The sequence below is a fragment of the Delphinapterus leucas genome, chromosome X (genome assembly GCF_059928025.1).
Source record: "Delphinapterus leucas isolate spDelLeu-1000000601 "Yukka" chromosome X, BTC_Dleu_Yukka2, whole genome shotgun sequence".
Classification (NCBI taxonomy): Eukaryota; Metazoa; Chordata; class Mammalia; order Artiodactyla; family Monodontidae; genus Delphinapterus; species Delphinapterus leucas.
The window spans coordinates 12,591,769-12,613,779 of record NC_143150.1 but is presented as its reverse complement, the minus strand read 5'-3'; the positions used below and the strand labels follow the sequence as shown (position 1 = coordinate 12,613,779).

General features: G+C 50.0%; 1 protein-coding gene and 1 pseudogene across 1 annotated transcript; one reads left to right on the top strand and one right to left on the bottom strand.

The window, feature by feature from the left end:
- Positions 1-13,066: 13,066 nt before the first annotated feature.
- Positions 13,067-14,546, bottom strand: SOX3 (SRY-box transcription factor 3). Its single transcript, XM_022554281.2, is given in 3 exon segments — positions 13,067-14,325; positions 14,328-14,495; positions 14,498-14,546. Coding segments are annotated over 3 exon segments (1,476 nt in total).
- A 781-nt stretch (positions 14,547-15,327) lies between these two features.
- Positions 15,328-19,421, top strand: LOC149744168 (uncharacterized; annotated as a pseudogene).
- The last annotated feature ends 2,590 nt before the right edge of the window (positions 19,422-22,011 follow it).

Genomic DNA, 22,011 nt, shown 5'->3' with positions numbered 1-22,011 from the left:
CCTGCACAGAGAGGCTGGTAGAAGATTCTTAGAGGTAGAAGGCACCTTTAGAGGTCTTTTTAGAATAGGGTGCACAGACTAATTCTGAAGGTTTCAAACTGTGTACTTGGAAATGATCCATGGTTTTTCAATTGAGCAATTAATAAAGCAGCAAATAGAATTCAAGTGAGCAATATTAGTAGATGGAATTGGCTTTTATTACCATACAAAAGCACATTAAATTTGATGGAGCAATAGTTCGTTTGCACAAAAGTGATCTATGAATGATTGTAGTTGTGTACAGAATCCTGTAGAACCAAACTAAAGTTACTTATAAAACGTCATCCTCTTCACTTTAAAAGTTCAAGAACTTAGGCTCCTTTTCTTGTGTTCTCTGTCTACACCACCTCCCTCTTTGTGCACCCCCAGCCGAGGGACAACAGAGATTCCCGTCTCTGGATCCTACCACTTCGCAGTTTCACTGCCATGGCGCCTGTTCAGGTCTTTCTCTCTTGCCTGAAGCAGAATGAAACAACCTCTTGGCTAACCTCCCTGCCTCCAGTCTCTTCTGTCGCCAGTGTGTCCTCCACACCACCATCAGCTTGATCTTTATAAAGCACTGAACAAAATCCTTTTGTGGTTCCCACTGAGTACAGGATCAAGGACCTTAGTGAAGCATTCACGGCCCACAAGTAGGACCTTTTCTACCTCTCCAGCCTCAATTCCCACAACATCTCTCCACCCCCTTTCTCTGCAGCCGTGCTATTTGACCACACGAAGTTCCCTGACTCCAAGGTGCATGACCGCGAGCCTTTCTCATGCTGTTCTTTCAGCTTGAAGTGTCCGCCACTCCTTCTCTTCCTGCAAAAGTCTTACATGCTGTGCAAGGTGCAGCTTAAACCATCTCTTCTCCAGGAAGCCCCTTCTCTGGCCCCTTTCGCAGACCCTGGCTCTTTGCTGGAATGGCTCCCATTTCATTCTGTCTCAAGACAGAGTCCCTGTTGACTTTGCCTCTCCAACCCTATATTGTGAGCCCCTAACTTCCTGTTGTCCCCAGATCCTTGCACGCTTCCCGACACATAGAATGCCTTTAAAATGTTGATGGGATAAATAAATCGTGGGCTTTGGCAAAGCTTTTCAAACACATTTCAAAAGTCCCTGATGGTTTCATATTTAAATAAAAGTTAACATTCAGTAAATGTTTTGAATAATATCTACTAAGTATTATACATTTTGGGGTTTTTTTTGCTCATCAGGAATTTCCAAGATGCACATATAAATGGATATTAATAAAATCTATGAGTAAAACATACAGGCGAATGTAAACTTCTGCTAGATTTTCCTGACATTTCCATAGAGAATAACATATTTTAAAAATAAATGCGCTCTTAATTACTTTTTAAAAAACAGGAGCCCTTTTTCCCAATGAAGGTTTCCTTTAACACACAAAGTGCTTAAAATGAGTTTTGAGCAGAGCTGCTACCACAAGAACCAGTTGGAGATTTAATCTAGGTTTTGAGTAACTGAAAAGATTTCTTTTTTTTTGGCCACACCATGCGGCTTGTGGGATCTTAGTTCCCCGACCACAGATTGAACCCCAGGCCCTTGGCAGTGAAAGCGTGGAGTCCTAACCAGTGGACCGCCAGGGAATTCCCTGAAAAGATTATTTTAGTTTTTTTTTTGGTAATGATTTGATCTTTTCCATCTACCCTCCAACTGAGAAGAGGTTCACTGTCAAGGTGGCTAGAAACATAGTCAACCTTATTAAAGGCAGCTTGGGAGATAGTTGTAAAAATCATTGAACAGAGAGACAGGATACCCAAGTTCTAGTTCATTGATTCTGGCATTAACAAGCTAAGTGGGGACTTCCCTGGTGGCGCAGTGGTTAAGAATCCACTGCCAATGCAGGGGACAGGGCTTCGAGCCCTGGTCCGGGAAGATCCCACGTGCCGCGGAGCAGCTAAGCCCGTGCACCACAACTACTGAGCCTGTGCTTCAGAGCCTGCGAGACACAACTACTGAGACCGCGTGCCACAACTACTGAAGCCCGTGCACCTAGAGCCTGTGCTCCGCAACAAGAGAAGCCTCCATGTTGAGAGCCCGCGCACCGCAATGAAGAGTAGCCCCCGCTCGCCGCAACTAGAGAAAGCCCACGCACAGCAACGAAGACCCAGCACAGACAAAAATAAATAAGTTAATTAATAAATTAAAAAAAAAAAAAACAAGCGAAGTGACCTTGTCCTGTTTGGATTCCTCTGGGCCACAGTTTGCCTCAATGTAAAATGAGGGTGCTTGACTGGATGATTTCTGAGGACTCTTCCAGCTCTAATAGACTAGGTTAGGAGAATGCATTTGACTTTGAGGTAGCATCTGGTGTGTACAGCAGCCCTTAGGACTGAACACGCTGCCTCCCAAACACCTCTGCTACCATCATCCACGAGGGTGTTTTGTTTTTGTTGTTTTCAATAGCTGCTTTATTGAGATATAATTCAATACCGAAAAACTCATCTATGCAAAATGTACAATTCAATGGTTTTTAGTATATTCAAAGAGCTGTGCAACCATCATCACAATTGATTTTAGAACTTTTTCATCACCCCAAAACGAAACCCTGTACCCATTAACAGCCACTCCCCAGTTCCTCTCAATCCCTCCAGCCCTAGGCAACCACTAATCTACTTTCTGTCTCTAAGGATGTGCCTGTTCTAGACATTCACATATATGGAGTCATACAATGTGAAGTCTTTAGTGACTGGCTTTTTTCACTTAGCATAATGTTTTCAAGGTTCATCCCTGTTGTAATATGTATCAATACTTCATTTCTTTCTTTAAAATAAACTTTACAGGAATTCCCTGGTGCTCCGGTGGTGAGGACTTGGCACTTTCAACTGCCGCGGTCAGGGATCCCCTGGTCGGGGAACTAAGATCCCACAAGCCACGTGCGGCCAATAAGTAAACAAACAAACAAACAAACAAATAAAATAAACTTTACTTTTTAGAACAGTTTTAGATTTACAGAAAAATTGAGACTATAGTACAGAGATTTCCTATATACTGCCATACCCCGTTTCCTCAATTATTAACATCTTACAGTAGTATGGTACATGTATTACATTAATGAACCAAGTGATACATTATTACCAAATAAACTCATGCTTTATTCAGATTTCTTCAGTTTTTACCTAAAGTCATGTTACTGTTCCAGGATCCTATCAAGGATACCATAATACATTTACATTACGTTGAATCGCAATGTCTCCTTAGGCTACTCTTGGCTATGACAGCTTCTCAGACTTTCCTTGTTTTTGATGACCTTGACAGTTTTGAGGATTTCTGGTCAGATATTTTGTAGCGTATCCTCAATTGGGATTTGTCAGATGTTTTTCTCATGATTAGATTGATTATGGGTTTCGGGGAGGAAGGCCACAGAGGAAAAGTGCCATTTTTATCACATCACATCAACGTACATACTATCAACATGACTTGTCACTGCAGATGTTGACTGTGATCTTCTGGCTGAGGTAGTGTTTGTTAGATTTGTCCTCTGCAAAGTTACTCTTTTCCAGAAGAAGTAAAGCTGTCACTGTTTGCAGATGACATGATACTATACATAGAGAATCCTGAAGATGCTACCAGAAAACTACTAGAGCTAATCAATGCATTTGGTAAAGTAGCAGGATACAAAATTAATGCACAGAAATCTCTTGCATTCCTATACACTAATGATAAAAAATCTGAAAGTGAAATTAAGAAAACACTCCCATTTACCATTGCAGCAAAAAGAGTAAAATATCTAGGAATAAACCTACCTAAGGAGACAAAAGAACTGTATGCAGAAAATTATAAGACACTGATGAAAGAAATTAAAGATGATACAAATAGATGGAGAGATATACCATGTTCTTGAATTGGAAGAATCAATATTGTGAAAATGATTATACTACCCAAAGCAATCTACAGATTCAATGCAATCCCTATCAAATTACCAATGGCATTTTTTAAAGAACTAGAACAAAAAATTTCACAATTTGTACGGAAACACAGAAGACCCCAAATAGCCAAAGCAATCTTGAGAATGAAAAACGGAGCTGGAGAATTCAGGATCCCTGACTTCAGACTATACTGCAAAGCTACAGTAATCAAGACAGTATGGTACTGGCACAAAAACAGAAATATAGATCAATGGAACAGGATAGAAAGCCCAGAGATAAACCCATGCACATATGGTCACCTTATCTTTGATAAAGGAGGCAGGAATGTACAGTGTAGAAAGGACAGCCTCTTCAGTAAGTGGTGCTGGGAAAACTGGACAGGTACATGTAAAAGTATGAGATTAGATCACTCCCTAACACCATACACAAAAATAAACTCAAGATGGATTAAAGACCTAAATGTAAGGCCAGAAACTATCAAACTCTTAGAGGAAAACATAGGCAGAATACTCTATGACATAAATCACAGCAAGATCCTTTCTGACCCACCTCCCAGAGAAATGGAAATAAAAACAAAATTAAACAAATGGGACCTAGTGAAAGTTCAAAGCTTTTGCACAGCAAAGGAAACCATAAACAAGACGAAAAGACAACCCTCAGAATGGGAGAAAATATTTGCAAATGAAGCAACTGACAAAGGATTAATCTCCAAAATTTACAAGCAGCTCATGAAGCTCAATACCAAAATAACAAACAACCCAATCCAAAAATAGGCAGAAGACCTAAATAGACATTTCTCCAAAGAAGATATACAGACTGCCAACAAACACATGAAAGAATGCTCAACATCGTTAATCATTAGAGACATGCGAATCAAAACTACAATGAGATATCATCTCACACCAGTCAGAATGGCCGTGATCAAAAAAATCTACAAACAATAAATGCTGGAGAGGGCGTGGAGAAAAGGGAACCCTCTTGCACTGTTGGTGGGAATGTAAATTAATACAGCCACTATGGAGAACAGTATGGATGTTCCTTAAAAAACTAAAAACAGAACTACCATGTGACCCAGCAATCCCACTACTGGGCATATAACCTGAGAAAACCATAATTCAAAAAGAGTCATGTACCAAAATGCTCATTGCAGCTCTATTTACAATAGCCAAACATGGAAGCAACCTAAGTGTCCATCGACAGATGAATGGATACAAAACATGTGGCACATACATACAATGGAATATTACTCAGCCTTAAAAAGAAACGAAATTGAGCTATTTGTAATGAGATGGATAGACCTAGAGTCTGTCATACAGAGTGAAGTAAGTCAGAAAGAAAAAGACAAATACCGTATGCTAACACATATATATGGAATTTAAGAAAAAAAAATGTCATGAAGAACCTAGGGGTAAGACAGGAATAAAGACGGAGACCTACTGGAGAACGGACTTGAGGATATGGGGAGGGGGAAGGGTGAGCTTTGACAGGGCGAGAGAGAGTCATGGACATATACACACTAACAAACGTAGTAAGGTAGATAGCTAGTGGGAAGCAGCCGCATGGCACAGGGATATTAGCTCGGTGCTTTGTGACAGCCTGGAGGGGTGGGATAGGGAGAGTGGGAGGGAGGGAGACGCAAGAGGGAAGACATATGGGAACATATGTATATGTATAATTGATTCACTTTGTTATAAAGCAGAAACTAACACACCATTGTAAAGCAATTATACCCCAATAAAGATGTTAAAAAACAAAAACAAAAACAAAGCAAGAACTTTTGGAGGAGATGGCAATTTTATATGTAAATATTTAGGGAATTTAATGAGTGTAAATATTTATTTTCAATGAATAAAATGAGGAATTTGACTTACTCTACTTAACTTAAAATAAAAAATCTAGGGAAAAGTAACCTAACATTTTAAACATATTTAAGCTCAATATAGAGATACTTTTATGAAAATAGCAGAATTTAATTTATGAGTTACCCTAGAAAATAGTATGCTTCGTTTCATAGGAACAGTTCACGCTATGACTGCTAGAGTTGCTATAAATGTGGCAGCGTGTTGAGTTAGATGACTTCTAAGATTCCCTCCAACTCTTGGATTGTATTATTCGGGGCAGGGCAGGGAGACAGGGAGAGAGACAAAGAATGGAAAAAATACTTTTCTGCAACCATATTAGTTACTCTAATTAAAAAAATGTGATAAAAAAAAGTTACTCTTTTCCCCCTTTCCTTTAGTATTCTCTTTGGAAGGTAGTCACTATGAGTAGCCCAGAATTAAGGGGTGCAGAGTTATGCTCCACCTCTCCGAAGCCAGAGTATTTACATAAATTATTTAGACTTCTGCACAGGCCATTTGTCTCTTGCCCTCCCCTCATTTATGTATTTACTTATTTATATCAGTATGGATGATGCATATTTGTTGTATACTTTGGGTTGTAATGTAATACTACTTTATTCATTTTGTTGCTCAAATTGTTCCAGATTTGGTCATTGGGAACTCTTTTACGTGGCTCCTATATCCCTTTGACACACCTCCATTATTGTGGTCCTCCCTCCCTCCCTCCCTCCCTTCCTTGCCTTCTTTCTTACCTTACCTTACTTTCTGGCACTGCAGGATGCTCCAGACTCATTTTGCATGTTTCTGGCTCCAGTCCTAGAAGCAGTCATTTTCCCAAAGATGCCTGCTTCCTTCCATTGAAGAATGATGTTAGAAACTAAGACCTGGATTCTAGATGTGTTTGTTGCTACTGGCATGTCATTGTTTCTTGGCCTTCTCATCAGCTGACAGAGCTAGGTAATACATGTGCATATACTAACCTTGTATATATACAAGTACTCAATTTCTTTTTATTGCAGAATAATACTCCATTGTATGGATATACCACATTTTATTCATCCATTAATCAGTTAATAGGCAATTAGGTTGTTACCACTCTTTGGCTATTATAATGCCACTATGAACATTAGTGTGCACATTTTTGTGTGCACCTATGTTTTTGTTATCCCTAGGAGTAGAATTTCTGGGTCATATGGTAACTTGATGTTTAACCTTTTGAAGAACTGTCAGCCTGTTTTCCAAAGTGACTTTACCACTTTACATTCCCACCAGCACTATATAAAGATTCAATTTCTCTACCTCCTCAGCAACACTCGTTATTGCCTATTTTTAAAGAATTCTTACTGCCATCCTAGTTAACGTGAAGTGGTATCTCATCATGGTTTTGATTTGCAGCTCCCTGATGACAAATGATGTTGAGCATCTTTTCATGTGCTTGTTGCCCATTTGTATATTCCCTTTGGAAAAAAATGCCTATTCAAGTCCTTTGCCCATTTTTAATTGGGTAATTTGGTTTTTTATTATTGAGTTTTAAGTCTCTATATAGTCTAGATACAAGCACCTTATCAGATACATGATTTGTACATATTTTTTTCCTATTCTGTGGGTTGTCTCTTACTTTGTTGATGGCGTCCTTTGAAGCAAAAACGTTTAATTTTGAGGAAGTCCAATTTATCTATTTTTTGTGTGTTTATGTTTTTGCTGTCATATGATTTGTTCATTTTTAATGGTGATGTTCTATTTTGCCTTCTTTCTATAGCAAGAACTGGCCTCAGCAATGAGAAGCATCACTTGTGATGGTCGAAAATACAGAATCAGACCAGAGAGCACTAGCTCCTCCCTGAAGAGTCAACAGAGGTTCCTAAGAAAGGTGACAGTCATCACTAACACATACTACACAAAGCTGTGTGCCCGACACTGTGCTCAGCTCTCAAAGCATCTTTTTTTTTTTTTTTTTTACTCCTCAAAACAATCCAGAGACATTGTTGTTCCCACTTGAGGCTCCGTGTAAGTGATATCCTCAACCGCCTACAGCTGGTAAGGGATGGAGCCAAGGTGACAGATTGTCTTGATTTTCACGGGCTTCCACTCATCCCGTTATTTTCAAGCCCCCAGAGCCCCCATTCCTTAAACATGCAGCAAACACCCCACGTTATTTTTGAGAGCCTAATATGGAATAGGCATTGTGCTAGGTATTGGTGAACAAACCAGGCACAGTCTTTGCCCTCAAGGAACTTACAGACTGGGAGCTAGACCAGCGACAGGCAAGATCATGCAAATAAATGTAAAATGACCATTGGCATCAGTGCTGGAAAGAGGTGCCCAGTGCTGTGAGAGCTTAAAACAGGAGACCTGTCTTGTTCTGGAGGAGAGCATCATGGAAGCCTTCTCAGAAGTGATGTTTGAACTGAGATCTTCCAGAGGACGTTGAGCCATTTGAGGGAAGAGCTTGGGAAAGAACATTCCAGGAAAAGGGAACAGCGAGTTCAAAAGCCCTGAGGCAGGAAAGAAATTATGTACTTTTGCTCGTAGATTTTTGTTGTAATTGTCAGGAAATCTGCGCTTGATGTGGAGATTTGGGGGGACCCTGCAAAACAAAATCTGCACTGTGCATAATAATCTGTATCTGAGAAAATTACTGGACTTCAAGATTTATTTAGATATGAAACCATCAGGAACCGTGGCTTATTTATTCAACAAACGTTTCTCAGTGGGATCCTGGGGGAGGGTGTTGAAGGAGGGAGGCACAGAAGTACACGGAGTTGATCAGGCAAAGCTTTGGAGGAGTTGGGACATTTTTTCTAAGAGCAATCAATAGGAAGCCACCGGAAGATTATGAAGAAGGGGAGTGACAGCGATAGGATTTCTGTTTGAAAAGTGGAGGGAACGCTCTAGGGAGAATGGATTGGTGAGGAGCAGAGTGGACGCAGGGAGAACAGGTAGGAGGCCACGGCAGCGGCCCAGCAAGCAATGACGGTGCTGTGGAATCAGATGGTGGTGATGGGGAGAAGGGACACAGCTTCTTGGGTTCCATTCAGCTGCATGGATGCTAGCTGGGTGCTCCCCTAGCCCCTCCTCTGCCTGGCCCAGGACCCAGCCCCTGGGTTTGCTCTCCACCCCCCTCCCAAGAAGGGCAGTGAGAGTTGCTCAGGCCCCTGGGCTTATGTGCCTTCTGGTTCCTCAGTGGGCCCTGCTTCCCGCGGCCCAAGCCGTTCAGCTTGGCTCCCAAGGAGGTCTTTTTCTCCAGTGAGTGGGTCTGAAGAATGACCGAGCCGTCACTCACCTGCTCCTGTCCGCGTACTGAGGAGGGCGCTTGGCAGGGGGTTGCTCTGGTGTGTTCACTGCAGCCCCGAACCCGGAGGACAGCTAGGGAATTGCTGCTGCTGGGGCCCCCTGCCCTCTCCTCGCCCCAAAACAAACGAAGGGAAAGCTTGAACTTTCTTCTTTCACGAGGAGACACATTTCTGTATTTGTGACTGGGAGAGAATATGTCTTAAAGCTGCCTTTTCTGGTGACAACAGGAATACAATCCTATCGGAGAAAATTGGAAAGTACGAGTAAATAGAAGGAAGACTAACCAGTATTCATACCACTACTCTGCATTTTTGTATATTCCCCCAGTCATATATACTTATTTTTCAATAGGTCATACATAGTGAATATACTTGTGCGTCTTGCTCTTTTCACTTTGTGTTTTAAGCATTTCCCTGTGTCATTAAAACCTCTCCACACACAGTTTTTAATATCTGCAAAGTAGTCTTTGTTTTTGAAAACATATTTTACATAACCTTTTGCTATCTGTTGAAGAGTTGGCTTGTGTGTAACTTTTACCATTGCAAGGAGGTCTGTGATGAATGTCTTTGTTTATAAATCTTTACCTGCATTTTGGATGCCCTCTCCCCCTATAGATTTCTAGGAGGGAGATTAATGAGGGGAGTTGTATAGACAAGCCAGGAAAGAAAATCTCTGTGTAGGATAATTCCCATCAAAAGGTAACTCTGCTCCTATCAGGGAATGTAAAGGATGGGCTGTGCTTTTCCCTCTGTAAGGACCCCGTGCTCCCCACGTCACTTGTCCATTCGCCAAGCAGTGGCCACTAGGTGTCTGTGTGTCAGGAATTACCTCTTTTCTCTAGAGACCCCGCTGGATTAAGGGCTTGAGCGGCAGCTGGGGCTGGGATTTCATCGGTTTCTCTCCATCTTGTGGCAGAGCGGAGAGCCCTCCAGGCCTGGGAGTCTGGCTCCGCTATGCAGCCAGAGAACCAGCTAAGCAACCTTGAGCGCTGTCATTTCCCCTGTAGGGGCCAGTTTTCTCATATGTAAAACAAGCCGAAAAAGGCAGGAGTTGGGGATTGACCGGATTTTGTTATTGTTGCCATTTAAGCAGCAGAACCCTTATTTCAAATTAAATTTTACCAGAACCCTCATCTATAAAACAGATTAAGGGCCAACTGTCCCAGTAGAAGCAGGGGAGGAGTGGGAGGGGGGAGGGGATGCTCTAGTCGGAAAACTCTGGCCTAGAGGATGGAAGTTTCACTCCAGTTCAGTTCAGTTCTCTTCCCTGTTGCTGAAGTTAAAAAACAATTATCTTTCATCTATATTTCAATCCTCCAAATGTGCTGATTGATGAAATCCTTTCTCTTAAAGGCAATTTGGAAATCAGACAAAGTAGAGCACAAAGCCGTGGATGTTTAGAGAGGGAGTGAGCAGTGTGTGAGACCGGCTGAAAGGGTGACCCTGGCACTTCTAAGAAGGCAGAGCACAATGGACTCTTGGAAAGAAGCAGTGTCAGTTTATTCCCGCGTTGGCACCGCCCCCTCAGTGGGGCGGAATTGCTTGTTTTCACCCTCCCTTCCCTGGAGTCTTTGAGACCAAACTTGTGTCCACAATTGCTAGCAATCTGAACCCAGAGTCACCTACGGACAGGTATTTTATGAAGGCCCAAACACTGTGAAAGATATGAATAGGGGCGTGGATATGACAAGAGACTTTCCTCCCGCCCCTGGGACGTGGAGCACGGGGGAGGGGGGACCTGGCAGCCTGTGACTTTGCTCCGATCACTGCAGCAAGGCTGCGGCACCGACCGGCTCGAAGGGGCCCGAGGTCCGTGGCCCTGGGACGGGGAGAGGAGGGAGTGGTACCGAGGCCTCGCCACGCTGGACGCAGCAGGCCCGGGGGGAGCGCCGGCTGTAGGGCGACGTGCCCGGGCCTGTAAATCACCGCCGGGAGCCCTCCCACCCCGTGCGGTACAGTCGGGGATGGGGTGCGGCGGGTGGAGGGATGCAGTGCCCGCGTCTGCAGGGGAGGGGTGTTGCTGCCTTCCCTGGGAGACCCGACCTTTCTCGGAGAGGCGTGGTGAGCTTGGCCTCCGGGATCCGCAGGGATGTGTAAAAAGCGGCTACGACCCCCGAAGCCGCAGAAAGCCCCCGCCCCTCCCCCCGAGGCCCACCCCGGCTCGCAGGTGAATGGCTGGCCCGCACAAAGGAAGCCGGCTGGAAATGTGGAATTCGGACCAATTTACGGGAGATTCTGTCGCCCAGAGTCCAGCAGACCTCAAGCAAAGAAACCTGTGGTCAGGAGTGGATGAGGATAAAAAACAGTACACCAGGCCGAGCTTATTGGAAAGCCCGAGTTTAGTTATTCTGGGATAGCGAGGTAACAGGATTAGAGGGATTAAGGAAATCACCTCAAACAGCTGAAGAGGGGGTAAAAAAACACTGGTTCTATTTGTTTTCTTCCTAGGCCCCAGATACACTGGGGCCGTGTGGCCAGGCGCGAAACGAAAGGCCTTTCGGGGGGCACAGTGGAATGCCCAAGGGTCAGGGACGGAGGGAGAGTAGGGGGAGGGAGGGAGTCGAAAGCGGGCTCGAGGCTTGGGATGAGAGGGAGTCTCTTCTAGAAAACAAATCAGTGGACTGGGCTGACAAGTCAAAAAGAGAAAGCCATCGAAGGAGTTTGAGAGACCTTTTAAAATCTAAGGTGGACTTTTAAAAACCACGCCTTCCAGCGTTGAATGCTGGCTCCGGCCGCTTCACCCACCACGATTGAAATATATATTCGTTTCCTGCCAGGGATTCCTGTAATTATTTATGTTTAATAGGCTAACTGATATTTCCGAAGGGTTTTCGTTTTATAAATCGTTCAGCTTGGCTCGAGTGTCTTCCCGCCCCAGTGCACAAAGGTAAATGTGCCCCTTTGGAGGCCGGTTTCCGCGGCCGCGGCGGCCCCTCCCCGCCCCGCGTGGCCGCCGCCGCGATCAACAAGTGCGTGGCCGCGGGGTGCCTGCCTCAGCCGGCGTGTGCTCGCTCCTAGGAGACGCTCCCAGGAAGACAAATCGCTTTCTCCTCGGAGTTTCAGTTGAAAATATCGGGAGCCTCTCTCTGTGTTTGGGCTCACCGGTAGTTAAAAAGGAACCATTTCAGGTCACACAAGCCTCTCCCCAGCCTCCCACCCCTGGCCCCGGCATGGGACCACGGTCGTAATACCGAGTGATGGTCCCCTCCCTAAGCCGCATCTAAAGTTTCAGGCCCGCAAAATTACCAGGACTCCATTATGTTGGTTATAAAATTTATTGATCTCTCATTTAGGAATTCGGAGTAAAACCTTGAAAAACCTGAAACAAAATAGACCCTTATCCCCACCACCCAAGCGAAATCCAAATACGTTAGCGCGACGAAATATCAAACAGATCACGGCAGAAATCACCAACTCAGTAGCCTAAATGCTGACTGGACAGAAGCTGTCCCGCGGCCAGGGGCGGCGAGGCGGGAGACACACGCACACCTGGCTATAAATTAACATCTGCTTTGGCTGCCGCGCCGCTCCAAGCGGTCAGCGCCCCGCCCCCCACCCCCCGCAAAGCCCACGAGGAAAACAGATGCAACGCTACTGGGGGAGGAGGCGTTGCAGTTCTCAGGCTAGCCTCACCCGAGAGTATGTTTCTCCCATCCACTCACTCCTCGGCTAACAGCAAACTAACGAAACAACATTTTCAAATGCAACAGAAAAACCCAGGAACCCAGGAGGAGGGGGGGGGTGCTGCTTTTTCTTTGCAAACAACACAGCGATTCCCAGCCTACAAAAGGGGAGGGAGGGCAGCGGAGAGGGGCAGGCGAGCTCGAGAAAGTCCCATTTCCGCCGCTCCGGACTCCTTTTTGCTTTTGTACAAAACCCGACAGCTATAGCAAAACTTTCTGTCCTCCCCATCATCGGTACAAGGCAACAGTCCCAGGCAAGCAAAGCTAAACAACAAGGCGTCCCAACTCGGGGGTGCGGGGCGGGGTGGGGCGGAGGAGCGGCGAGCGCAGGCCGGTGCTCAGATGTGGGTCAGCGGCACCGTTCCGTTGACGGCAGTCCCGGCGCCCTGGTAGTGCTGGTGCACGCTGTGCAGGCGGCCGCCCGGCAGCGGCGAGGCGGCGTCAGCCGCGTCCCCGCCGGGCGGCAGGTACATGCTGATCATGTCGCGCAGGTCGCCGAGGCACGCGCGCTGCGAGTGCGACGCGATGGCGGGCGGCGGCGAGCTGGGCTCGGTCTTCACCACCGTGCCCATGGGGCCCAGGCTCATGGCGGCGGCGGCCGCGGCGGCGGCGGCCGTGGCTGGCTGCTGCCCGTAGGCGGCGGCGGCGGCGGCGGCGGCGGAGGGCGCCATGCCCCCGTAGCCCGAGGCGGCAGCCGCGGCGGCGGCGGCGTTCATGTAGCTCTGGGCGCCGGGCGGCATCATGGGGCTGTACTGCAGGCCGGCCATGTCGTAGCGGTGCATCTGCGGCAGCGCGGGCGGCGGCGGCGGGCTGCTCATGGTTGCGGGCTGCGCGTAGCCCAGCTGCTCCTGCACCAGCGAGTACGCGCCGTTGGCCCAGCCGTTCACGTGTGTGTACGTGTCCAGGCGCTGGCCCACGCCCACCGGGCTGCTAGCGGCGGCGGCGGCGGCCGCGGCGGCGGCGGCGGCCGCGGCTCCGGGGGGCAGCAGGCCGCCGGGCAGGGAGTACTTGTCCTTCTTGAGCAGCGTCTTGGTCTTGCGGCGCGGCCGGTACTTGTAGTCCGGGTATTCTTTCATGTGCACGGCGCGCAGCCGCTTGGCCTCGTCGATGAACGGCCGCTTCTCGGCATCGGTCAGCAGTTTCCAGTCGGCGCCCAAGCGCTTGCTGATCTCAGAGTTGTGCATCTTGGGGTTCTCCAGAGCCATCTTGCGCCGCTGCCCGCGGGACCACACCATGAAGGCGTTCATGGGCCGCTTCACCCGGTCCTGGTCACTGCCCCCGCCGCCGCCGCCGCCGCCGCCGCTCGCGCCACCGCCGCTGCCGCCGCCTGCGTTCGCGCCGCCGCCTGCGTTCGCGGTACTCTTGCCTGCACCGCCCGGGGCTGCGGGGCCGCCCGCGCCTGCAGCTGGGGTGGGTGGCCCCGCGGGGTTCTTGAGTTCAGTCTCCAGCAGGCTGTACATGGCCTGGGCGGGAAGAAGGTGCGCCAGGGTGGCGGGAGGAGAAGGCGCTCCCGGGGCTGGAGCGGCCACGGTGAAAAGGCCTGGGGACTCCGTCGGAGGGGCGCTTGGGGGCCTGGGGGCCGCTGGGCCAGTGGGTCGGGCAGTCTTGCCGAAGTGCTCAGCGCCAAATCAGCGGGAACCTGCAGGCTACTCGCACCTGATGCGTTGTCTCGGGCTGGTCGCATTCGCAGTCTGGCCGGGCGCTCTCCGGGCCTCTTATATACCTGCTCGGATCCCCCGGGGTTGGGGCTCGGTCCGCCCCTCGCTCTGGGAGGCCCGGTGATTGACAGGCTCGCAGTGGTGCGCCCTGGCCAATCATCACGGAGCCGCCGTTCGGCCCCGCTGGAAAAAAAAAGTTCGGGGAGTCCTTTCGTTCACCCCCACGCCCCTCTTGGGCCCGGTGACGTGATGAGAGTTATTCAGGAGGCGGGAGTCCCGGGGAGCCGCTCAGAGACCACCAATTAGGGTCTCAAAAAGTTTGAAAGAACGAAACTCGAGGAGGTGACGGAGGGGGGAGGGGGCGCGCGAGCAGGTTTGGGGGGGGCAGGGGGCGCCCACGGGGTTCAGAAAACAACTTTGCAGCCCTGTCAGTGACGAGAGGCGTCCGGTCCCGGGTCCACCCTGCAAAGCTTCCCGCTGTCTGCGCGGAGGTCCTCTGACCGCTTCTGCTGCCAGCGTTAGGGACACTAGGCATAGCCAGCTACCCAGGCGGGCTTGGGGACTCAGGGCGCAGCGGAGGTACCCCGGGCTGCGGCTCCGAGAAGCCCTCCCAGGAATCGGCCCCTGTCCAGATGGACCCTCCGCTGGGAAGCCTCGGGCCAGCGCGCCCAGTACAGAGCGGGGGTCAGGGACCCGGGCTCGGGAGACAGGCTTCGGGACCGCGGAGCGCACGGGGGCGGCGAGGCTCCCGGTGGTTTGCGGGAGGGCGAGCAGTCAGACGCCCGCTGCCCCGGCCGGGCGGAGGCGCTCCCCTGCGGTGGTGCGACGAGGCGTGTGTGGGGGGCGGAGGGGGTGAACCGGCTTCGGCTCTCTTCTCCGGGCCCCCGCTTAGCGGCCCCTTTTTGTCTCTGCTCTCTGGCCATTTCGGTTTTTCCAGTCCGATGCCCCTGAGGGGGAGGGTCGGGCCCCTTGGAAAATCCGTTTTCATGGCAACACAGAGCCTCTCCAAGTGAAAGAAAAGTTTCTTGGAGGGGGGGGACGGTGGCCAGAGAGGAGCCGAGGCCGTCCTCCGGGCGAACCGCAGGGCCCCCTCCACTGGCCGCGCACCTGCCAGGACCACTGAGCGCTGCTCTCGCTGCGCAGCCGCGCGGCCTCCCCGGGGAAAAGGCTCTGCTAACGGATTCCGTCCTTCTCCTTTTTTGTTTTACAGCCTTACTGACCAGAGCCTCGAGACGCGAGACTCAGAGCGCGACATCACCCGCCTGTCGGGTTGTCTGCCAGACTAGCGGCGCGGGAACGCGGGCTGCGGGGAGAGGGAACCCCGACTGCCGCCGCCGCCAGCCCAGGCGAGTGGCACAGCGTTTGAAACTCCCGGAGCCTCCGGGGGCGACGGGTGGGAAGGAGAAGCCAGGGGGTAGAGGTGGCAGAGACTGAAATAAGGTGTTCGCACGGTGTGGCCCACCAAACCCCTAGCCTCGTGGAAAGGTGGGGAACCAAAAGAAAGGCGTAAATCCTAAGTGTGAAAGAAAAACCAAACCTAGGTTTTTAGCCCCTTAGTGCTAATGCAAGACCCGGCGATCCTGGGAAGCCTGCACGCCAGGAATGTCCCCCTTTCTTGCACAAATTTTAAAGTAAGCCGTTGTGGCTTGGGGGACGCGGAGAAGACCAGCCCGCCCTGGGGCCGGCGGACCGCTGGCACCAGAATCCAGGCTCCCAGCAGCAGCGCCTCCTGGAAGTCTGGGGTCTCGAAACACGCCCCTAAAGTTTGGATTCCGCCTGGTCTACGTTCTCTTGCTCATCTGGACCGGGGGCGGGGGAAGCAAACGTATACGGTCAAGGGCTGTGATCATTTGAAATGGGTGTACGGATTTAGGGTTTTAAAGTAAACTATCTGGGATGGTTATGTGTATGAGTCGTGTGTGTGTGTGTGTGTGTGTGTGTGTGTGTCTGCACGCGGGCACGGGTATGTATACTTCAGCTTACACGGACTGGAAGGCAAGTCTCAGAAAACGGAATGATTCGCCAATCCCCACCTGCACCTGTTTTCTTGCCAAACTGGCTGACACAGTCAAAATTTCCTAGGCAAACCCACCTTCTCCCAAAGAAGTCAATGTGCAGTAGCCCTGCCCTCCTGCCGCCTTCTCCAGATGCCCTCTCGGGTTCTCTGGGCCTCTGAGGCTGTTGCTAAGTGAAGCGCGTTTTAGGAAACTACCCAACCGACGCGCGGCCTGGCGTCCAGTAGCCTGACAGATGTCAGGATTCTTTCCAAGTTTTAGGACCCAAGTAAGCCGTTGTGGTGACAGCGCCTGGGCTGCGTATTTCCCTAGGCAAGGGATGCAGTGCGGGGCCTGCGCTCCTCGCGGCAGCAGATTATCCGGGGAACTAGTCACTGCTCCCAGCTGTTTGTCACTTGATCACACCTACCCCGCGGTTTAGGTAAGCTCATTTTCACATCACCTCCTTCTGCCAGATTTACGGCAGTCTTGCAAGGATCAGACACCCTCTCCCACACTCCTGGCTTCCCTTGGAGGCCGTGATTAAACCGCTCTCAGTGCCCGTTAGCTCGGGTGGTCTGCACAACCCCAAGTAAGAGTCACACCGAATTATCTTCGAAACATTTCCGAGGAAACGTTCTCAGCCCAAAGTACCATTTCAATAATCAAGCGAGGTTACCATTATGGGCGTGGGGAACTGGGGGCAAGGCTGGAAGGAAACCCGTTCTCTTAGCACACTAGCAGTACCGGCACAGTCAACAGCCGAGAGGCGCGACCTTCGCTGGGGGTCGGGAGAAGTGTCGCGGCAGGTACTATGGCCCGAGGGTCTTCCGGGGCCTGCGGGGAGGCAAGACTGCCAGCGGAGCCCGAACCGGTGTTTCCGACACGCACCCTGCACCCAGTGAGGAAAGCAGAGGGACACAGTGGGGTTCAGGACCAGTCCTTTCCACCCTCTGCGGGAGAAGAGAGCGTGTTGAGCAGCTCTCTCGCCCTTGGGGCCTCCGAGAGCCCATGGGCGGCATACAGAGCCCCGGACGGCGGGCTGGGAACCCGGCCAAGCACCCCCTCCCCCTTCTCCCCGCCCTCCCAAGAGATCTCCGGCTTCCTCGGACTGGGGCTGGGCCTGGGGCTTCCAGGACCCAGGGCGCGGCAACAGCGCCGTTTGTTGGCTTCGGTTGGAAACTTCACCCAGAGGCGCCCCTTCCCTCCCTGCGGGGCTTCGAGGTCGCCCCAACCCTCCAAGGAGAGGCAGCAGGCTTCGCTGCGGGGCAGAAGTGGGGCTCGCTTTAGAGGGCCGATTATTGCTAAACTCGGGGGACCCAGGCTCTAGCGTGGGTGGCCCGGCCGCCGCCGGGCTCCTAGGGCGCTTCCACTCTGCCTTCCTCCGGTCTCGAGCCTTGGCAGGAAGCCGGTGTCCCAAGAGCCTCATAGCTGCAAAGTAAACTTTTAACAATTGTGCCTTGGAGCTACTGGTAGAGAGCCGAGCAGAGGGGGGGCTGTCCCAGTACTCGCGCTGGGGTGCCCGCGTGGATCCCTGCTCAGCAACTGCTCAAGGGGGTCCTTTTTCTGAGTCTGCGGCTCGATTAGGACCCCCGCCTCTTAGAAGAGGCGCCCTTTGCGTGCGGGGTGGGATGGGATAGGTGTGTATCAGTGTCCGCTCCGGGGGTCGAGGCCTGACAATAGAGTCGAGTGTTCGCTTTTTTCAAGTGCAGCCGAGCCCAGCGAGGGGTCTGGCTTTGAGGAAGTGCGAAGAACTTATCCTGGCGACCCTCAGAAACGCTTTGCTTTTCAGCAGGAAAAAAAAGTTTGCTTATCTAGAGACAGCTTTTCCTATTTCTTCCTTGAGAACAGCCCTTGACTATTTACTCTGGCTCCTGGCCAAGAGGGTGTATTTAGGCCACACATTGAGGGCCTTGATCAAGAAATCAGAGGCTTGGGTCTATTGTAAAATCATCTCCTGAAAAAGGTCGGAAAGGTCACCGGCAGTCCAGCGGGGGTGGAAGAAGCAGCACAGAACCTCGAGCTCTAGCTCTCGGTTTGATCTTCCTCCCCCAATCCACCCCAGCCCCTCGCAGCTCCCAATGAAACACTCGTTCTTGCAGGTCTGGGAAGGAGCTGAAGAAGCTCCCTAGGTTGGCGGTGCATTTTGCAAAAAGGAACATAGTTAATATTCTCCAAAGAAATATTACAAGGAGCTTCAGAAGTGCGTGGTGCCAGGACCCTCGAGGTATCAAAAAGTCTCCGGTGGGCGGTACAATATGTTCTGTTGCACTTTGGTGTAGCCCTTTTTAGGAGGGAGGGTGTGCTTTTACAAGAGTTTCGAATTCGATTCCCTTGGTTAGCTGAGCTGTACTTGGTAGATACTGGGAATCCCCTTGGCTCACACCAGGCGAGTCCTTTCACCCGCAGGGTATGACGATACGAATGCCAGCTCTCTTTGCCCTAGGTGCGGAGCGACTACGAGGAATTTGACAATCTTTGCCTTCAGTGCCCTCTCGCTGACCTCACAACCCGAACACTGCCAAACAACCCGAATACCGCCACCTCCCCGAAGGAAGGAAGGCTCTGCCCGGGAACTGGGTCCCACTTCTAGAGCGTCTTCCGGGTCACTGCCGTCGACCTCTTCGCCTCTCCCCGCCCCCCCCAAGCCCACAGCTCTCCGCACTCGCTCAGCCCTCCAAGCTGCTGCACCCGCCCCCCTGCGGAGCAGCCTCCCGGCACCCGGCACCCAAAAGCCAGGCCTGCCCTCCCGCTGGGACTGTCGCCTTTCCCACTTCCTTCAGTGGCTGCAAAGGCACGGCCTTCTACGGCGGCGAGGTGGCCTGCCAGAGGCCCGGCCAGGGAAAACAATCTAAAAATCGTTATCAGTGCATAACGCTGCTTGAGTTATTCCAAGTCCCCGCAGTTCCACACGCTTATTCAGACCGGGGGGCCCGGGTCCATTGGGCCGGCAGTGCTTCCCGGGGAAGGGTGCCTGTAATGTAGCTGGACCTTCAGGCACCTCCAGTGTGACCGGGCAAGCCCATCGGCCCCAGCCGTAGGGGGCGCAGTATGGCGGGCTGGGGGCTGGGGAGAGCGCCCTGGAGAAAATTTTAAATCTCAAGGCAGCATTCAGCTGTTTCCCCCTCCACCCCCCCGGCTTTTCTCTTTTTCTTTTTCTCTTTTTCATTTTCTTTCAAGAGAGTGGAGAGCCGTGGAATTCGATGCGCGGAATTTCTGTGTTCCCTTCGCCTGTCTTGTCTGCCGTCATTTTTTTCATGTCACTAAACCTGGGTCGCACACTTACTATGGGCTACGTTGTGCGCCCGGCGCGAGAGGAGACCCGCTCTTTTGCGTCCCGCAGCCGAGAGCGGCGGCGGCCCGGGAGAGCCCAGGGAAGCCTGCGGACCGCGGCGCGCCCTGGCCGCCGGGGGCCACGCTCGTTCCCCTGCGCGCGCGCTTTCCCGCCGCCGCGCCGAGCCGCGCGGCCCGAGCTGCCTAGCCGCAGAAGCGCCCGCGTGCCGGGAGGCCCGGCGCCGCCGTCCGAGTGGCGGACGAGCAAGGCTCCGGGGCCGCTGCTCGCGACGGAGAGCCGGGCGGAGGACGCGCGGCCCGGGAACGGCGAGCGTTCCGCCGCCTGCCAGGTATGGGGGCCGCCGAGTCTCGGGCCGCCCCGTTTGCGCGCGGGCCGGCGGCCAGGGAGTGCGACAGGGCGAGGTTTGTTGGGAGGCCCGGCCGCGCTGGCGTTTGGGCGCCTAGGTTGCAGTCACCCCAATTCCATTTCTCCGGAAAGCGTCGCCGGGTTACGACCCGGAGGCTCGGCTAATGTTATGTTTGTGTAATTAGCACCGTCTCCCCTTGTTTGTGAACATCTTTCCTCGCCCAGCCCAGCCCAGCCCAGCCCAGCCCAGCTCGCATTTGAAAAAGCAACGGGCAGAACGTCCCAATAACCCTTACTAATGGGAAGAAAACTGCCCCTTTTGTGGAATGGTTTCTTTACAAAGCCAACAACCAACCTTATTTTCTAGTTCCAATGGCTATCCCTTTATGAGTTATATTATTAAAGAAATCCGACACTAATTGTGCCGATTTAACTTGTTAATTAGTGGCAAATAAACTATTCATTAGTGGTAAAATAAAATAAAACCCATGTGCCTAGATATCATTCCACATTCACATATTGTAGTGTCTGCATAGCATAGGCATACTAAATTAAGTTCCTAAAAGGTTTCTCCTCAGGATAAATAATTAAAATATATTCTACTTTAATTGACATTATAGAGGACATAAATGAGCTTTTCCTTTTAGAAAGAAATAGCCATTTCTAAATAAAGCTTGCAGTCTGGAGAATGGAGGCTTCAGCCAAATGAATAGTCATTACTACCTTTTCAACGACGTGGGCCTTTTGATCAGAAAAGAAATTAGCTCTAAAAAACAGACAATGGAAGCCTGCCCTGCAATAGGAAGAAAATTAGACGGCCAAGGCTCTTCACAACACCTATTTCTATAAACCATAGAGCTCCTTGCTTTTCAATTACAGCTGTTCATTTCATATAAGGAAAGGGGAAAAACAGGCCTCTAATGTAAACTCGATTTCACCATAAAGCCTTGCTCCTGGCACGCAGCCAGGCTGCCTACTTACTATTGTTTTTAGTCCTCTCATCAATTAGCTAATACTATATATTTTAAATGACTCTGAGGGTATTCACAGACTCCTTCCCCCCTTCCCCACCCAGACAAAACCCAAGCTGGACTCCCATGAAAGGGCTACCATTCGGTGCACAGACACTTAAATGCATAAAGTTTAATGTTTTTATTGTTCCCCAAAGAAAAACCATATTGAAAACCCTGCTTTTTTTTTTCCCTATATTTCTTAGTCCATTATTGAAAGACCCAGACAAGGTGATGACAGGGGAGGGACATAAATGAGCAGCTTTCAGTATTGTTTCTAATTGTTCATAGAGCTAAATCCATCTCCAGATAATTTTTCTGTGCCCTTTAGACCATAATTTGGTTTACACATCTTTGTGTTTTTAAAATATGCATTTTGGAACTTGCTAACCCCATCGGTTGCGTGTCATTAGATATAATTTCATTTTTAAAAATTACTAAGTCTTTACCATTTGGGTGAAATTATCTAGCCTGCAAGAAGAAAAAAAATCCCGTTTTTTAGGGTGTGCTACGAAATAAAACCTTCGACATACATAAACCAATAATATGAGGAAAATATTCGGTAATAATACCCTAGAGTTTTAATAAGCCTTTAGATGCATGTTCTAGAAACATCAAAATAGAGTCATGGGTTGGGAAGGCTTTGCTTCCCTTGAAAGTAGAATACTTATTTATCGATCTGATCTTTATGAATCACTACGTAAATTCTCTGGAGAAGAACTAAATAATAGTGCAATCCTATAGGGTTGGTCTGGGAACTTACTGATTCGTTTTGTGTTAATAAAAGGACTTAAAATCATTTTAAAAATTCAGTTGAAGAGGATTGATTTGTTCACTATAAAATAAAGAAATATTTTTACATAACTATAAAATCATTTAAATAAAATAACACAACCATGGACTTGGCCATGAGGGGTGTCATTCCCTTTATCCTTTAAACAACCTAGAGATAGTCTGCCAACTTAGAAGGAAGGAATGGAC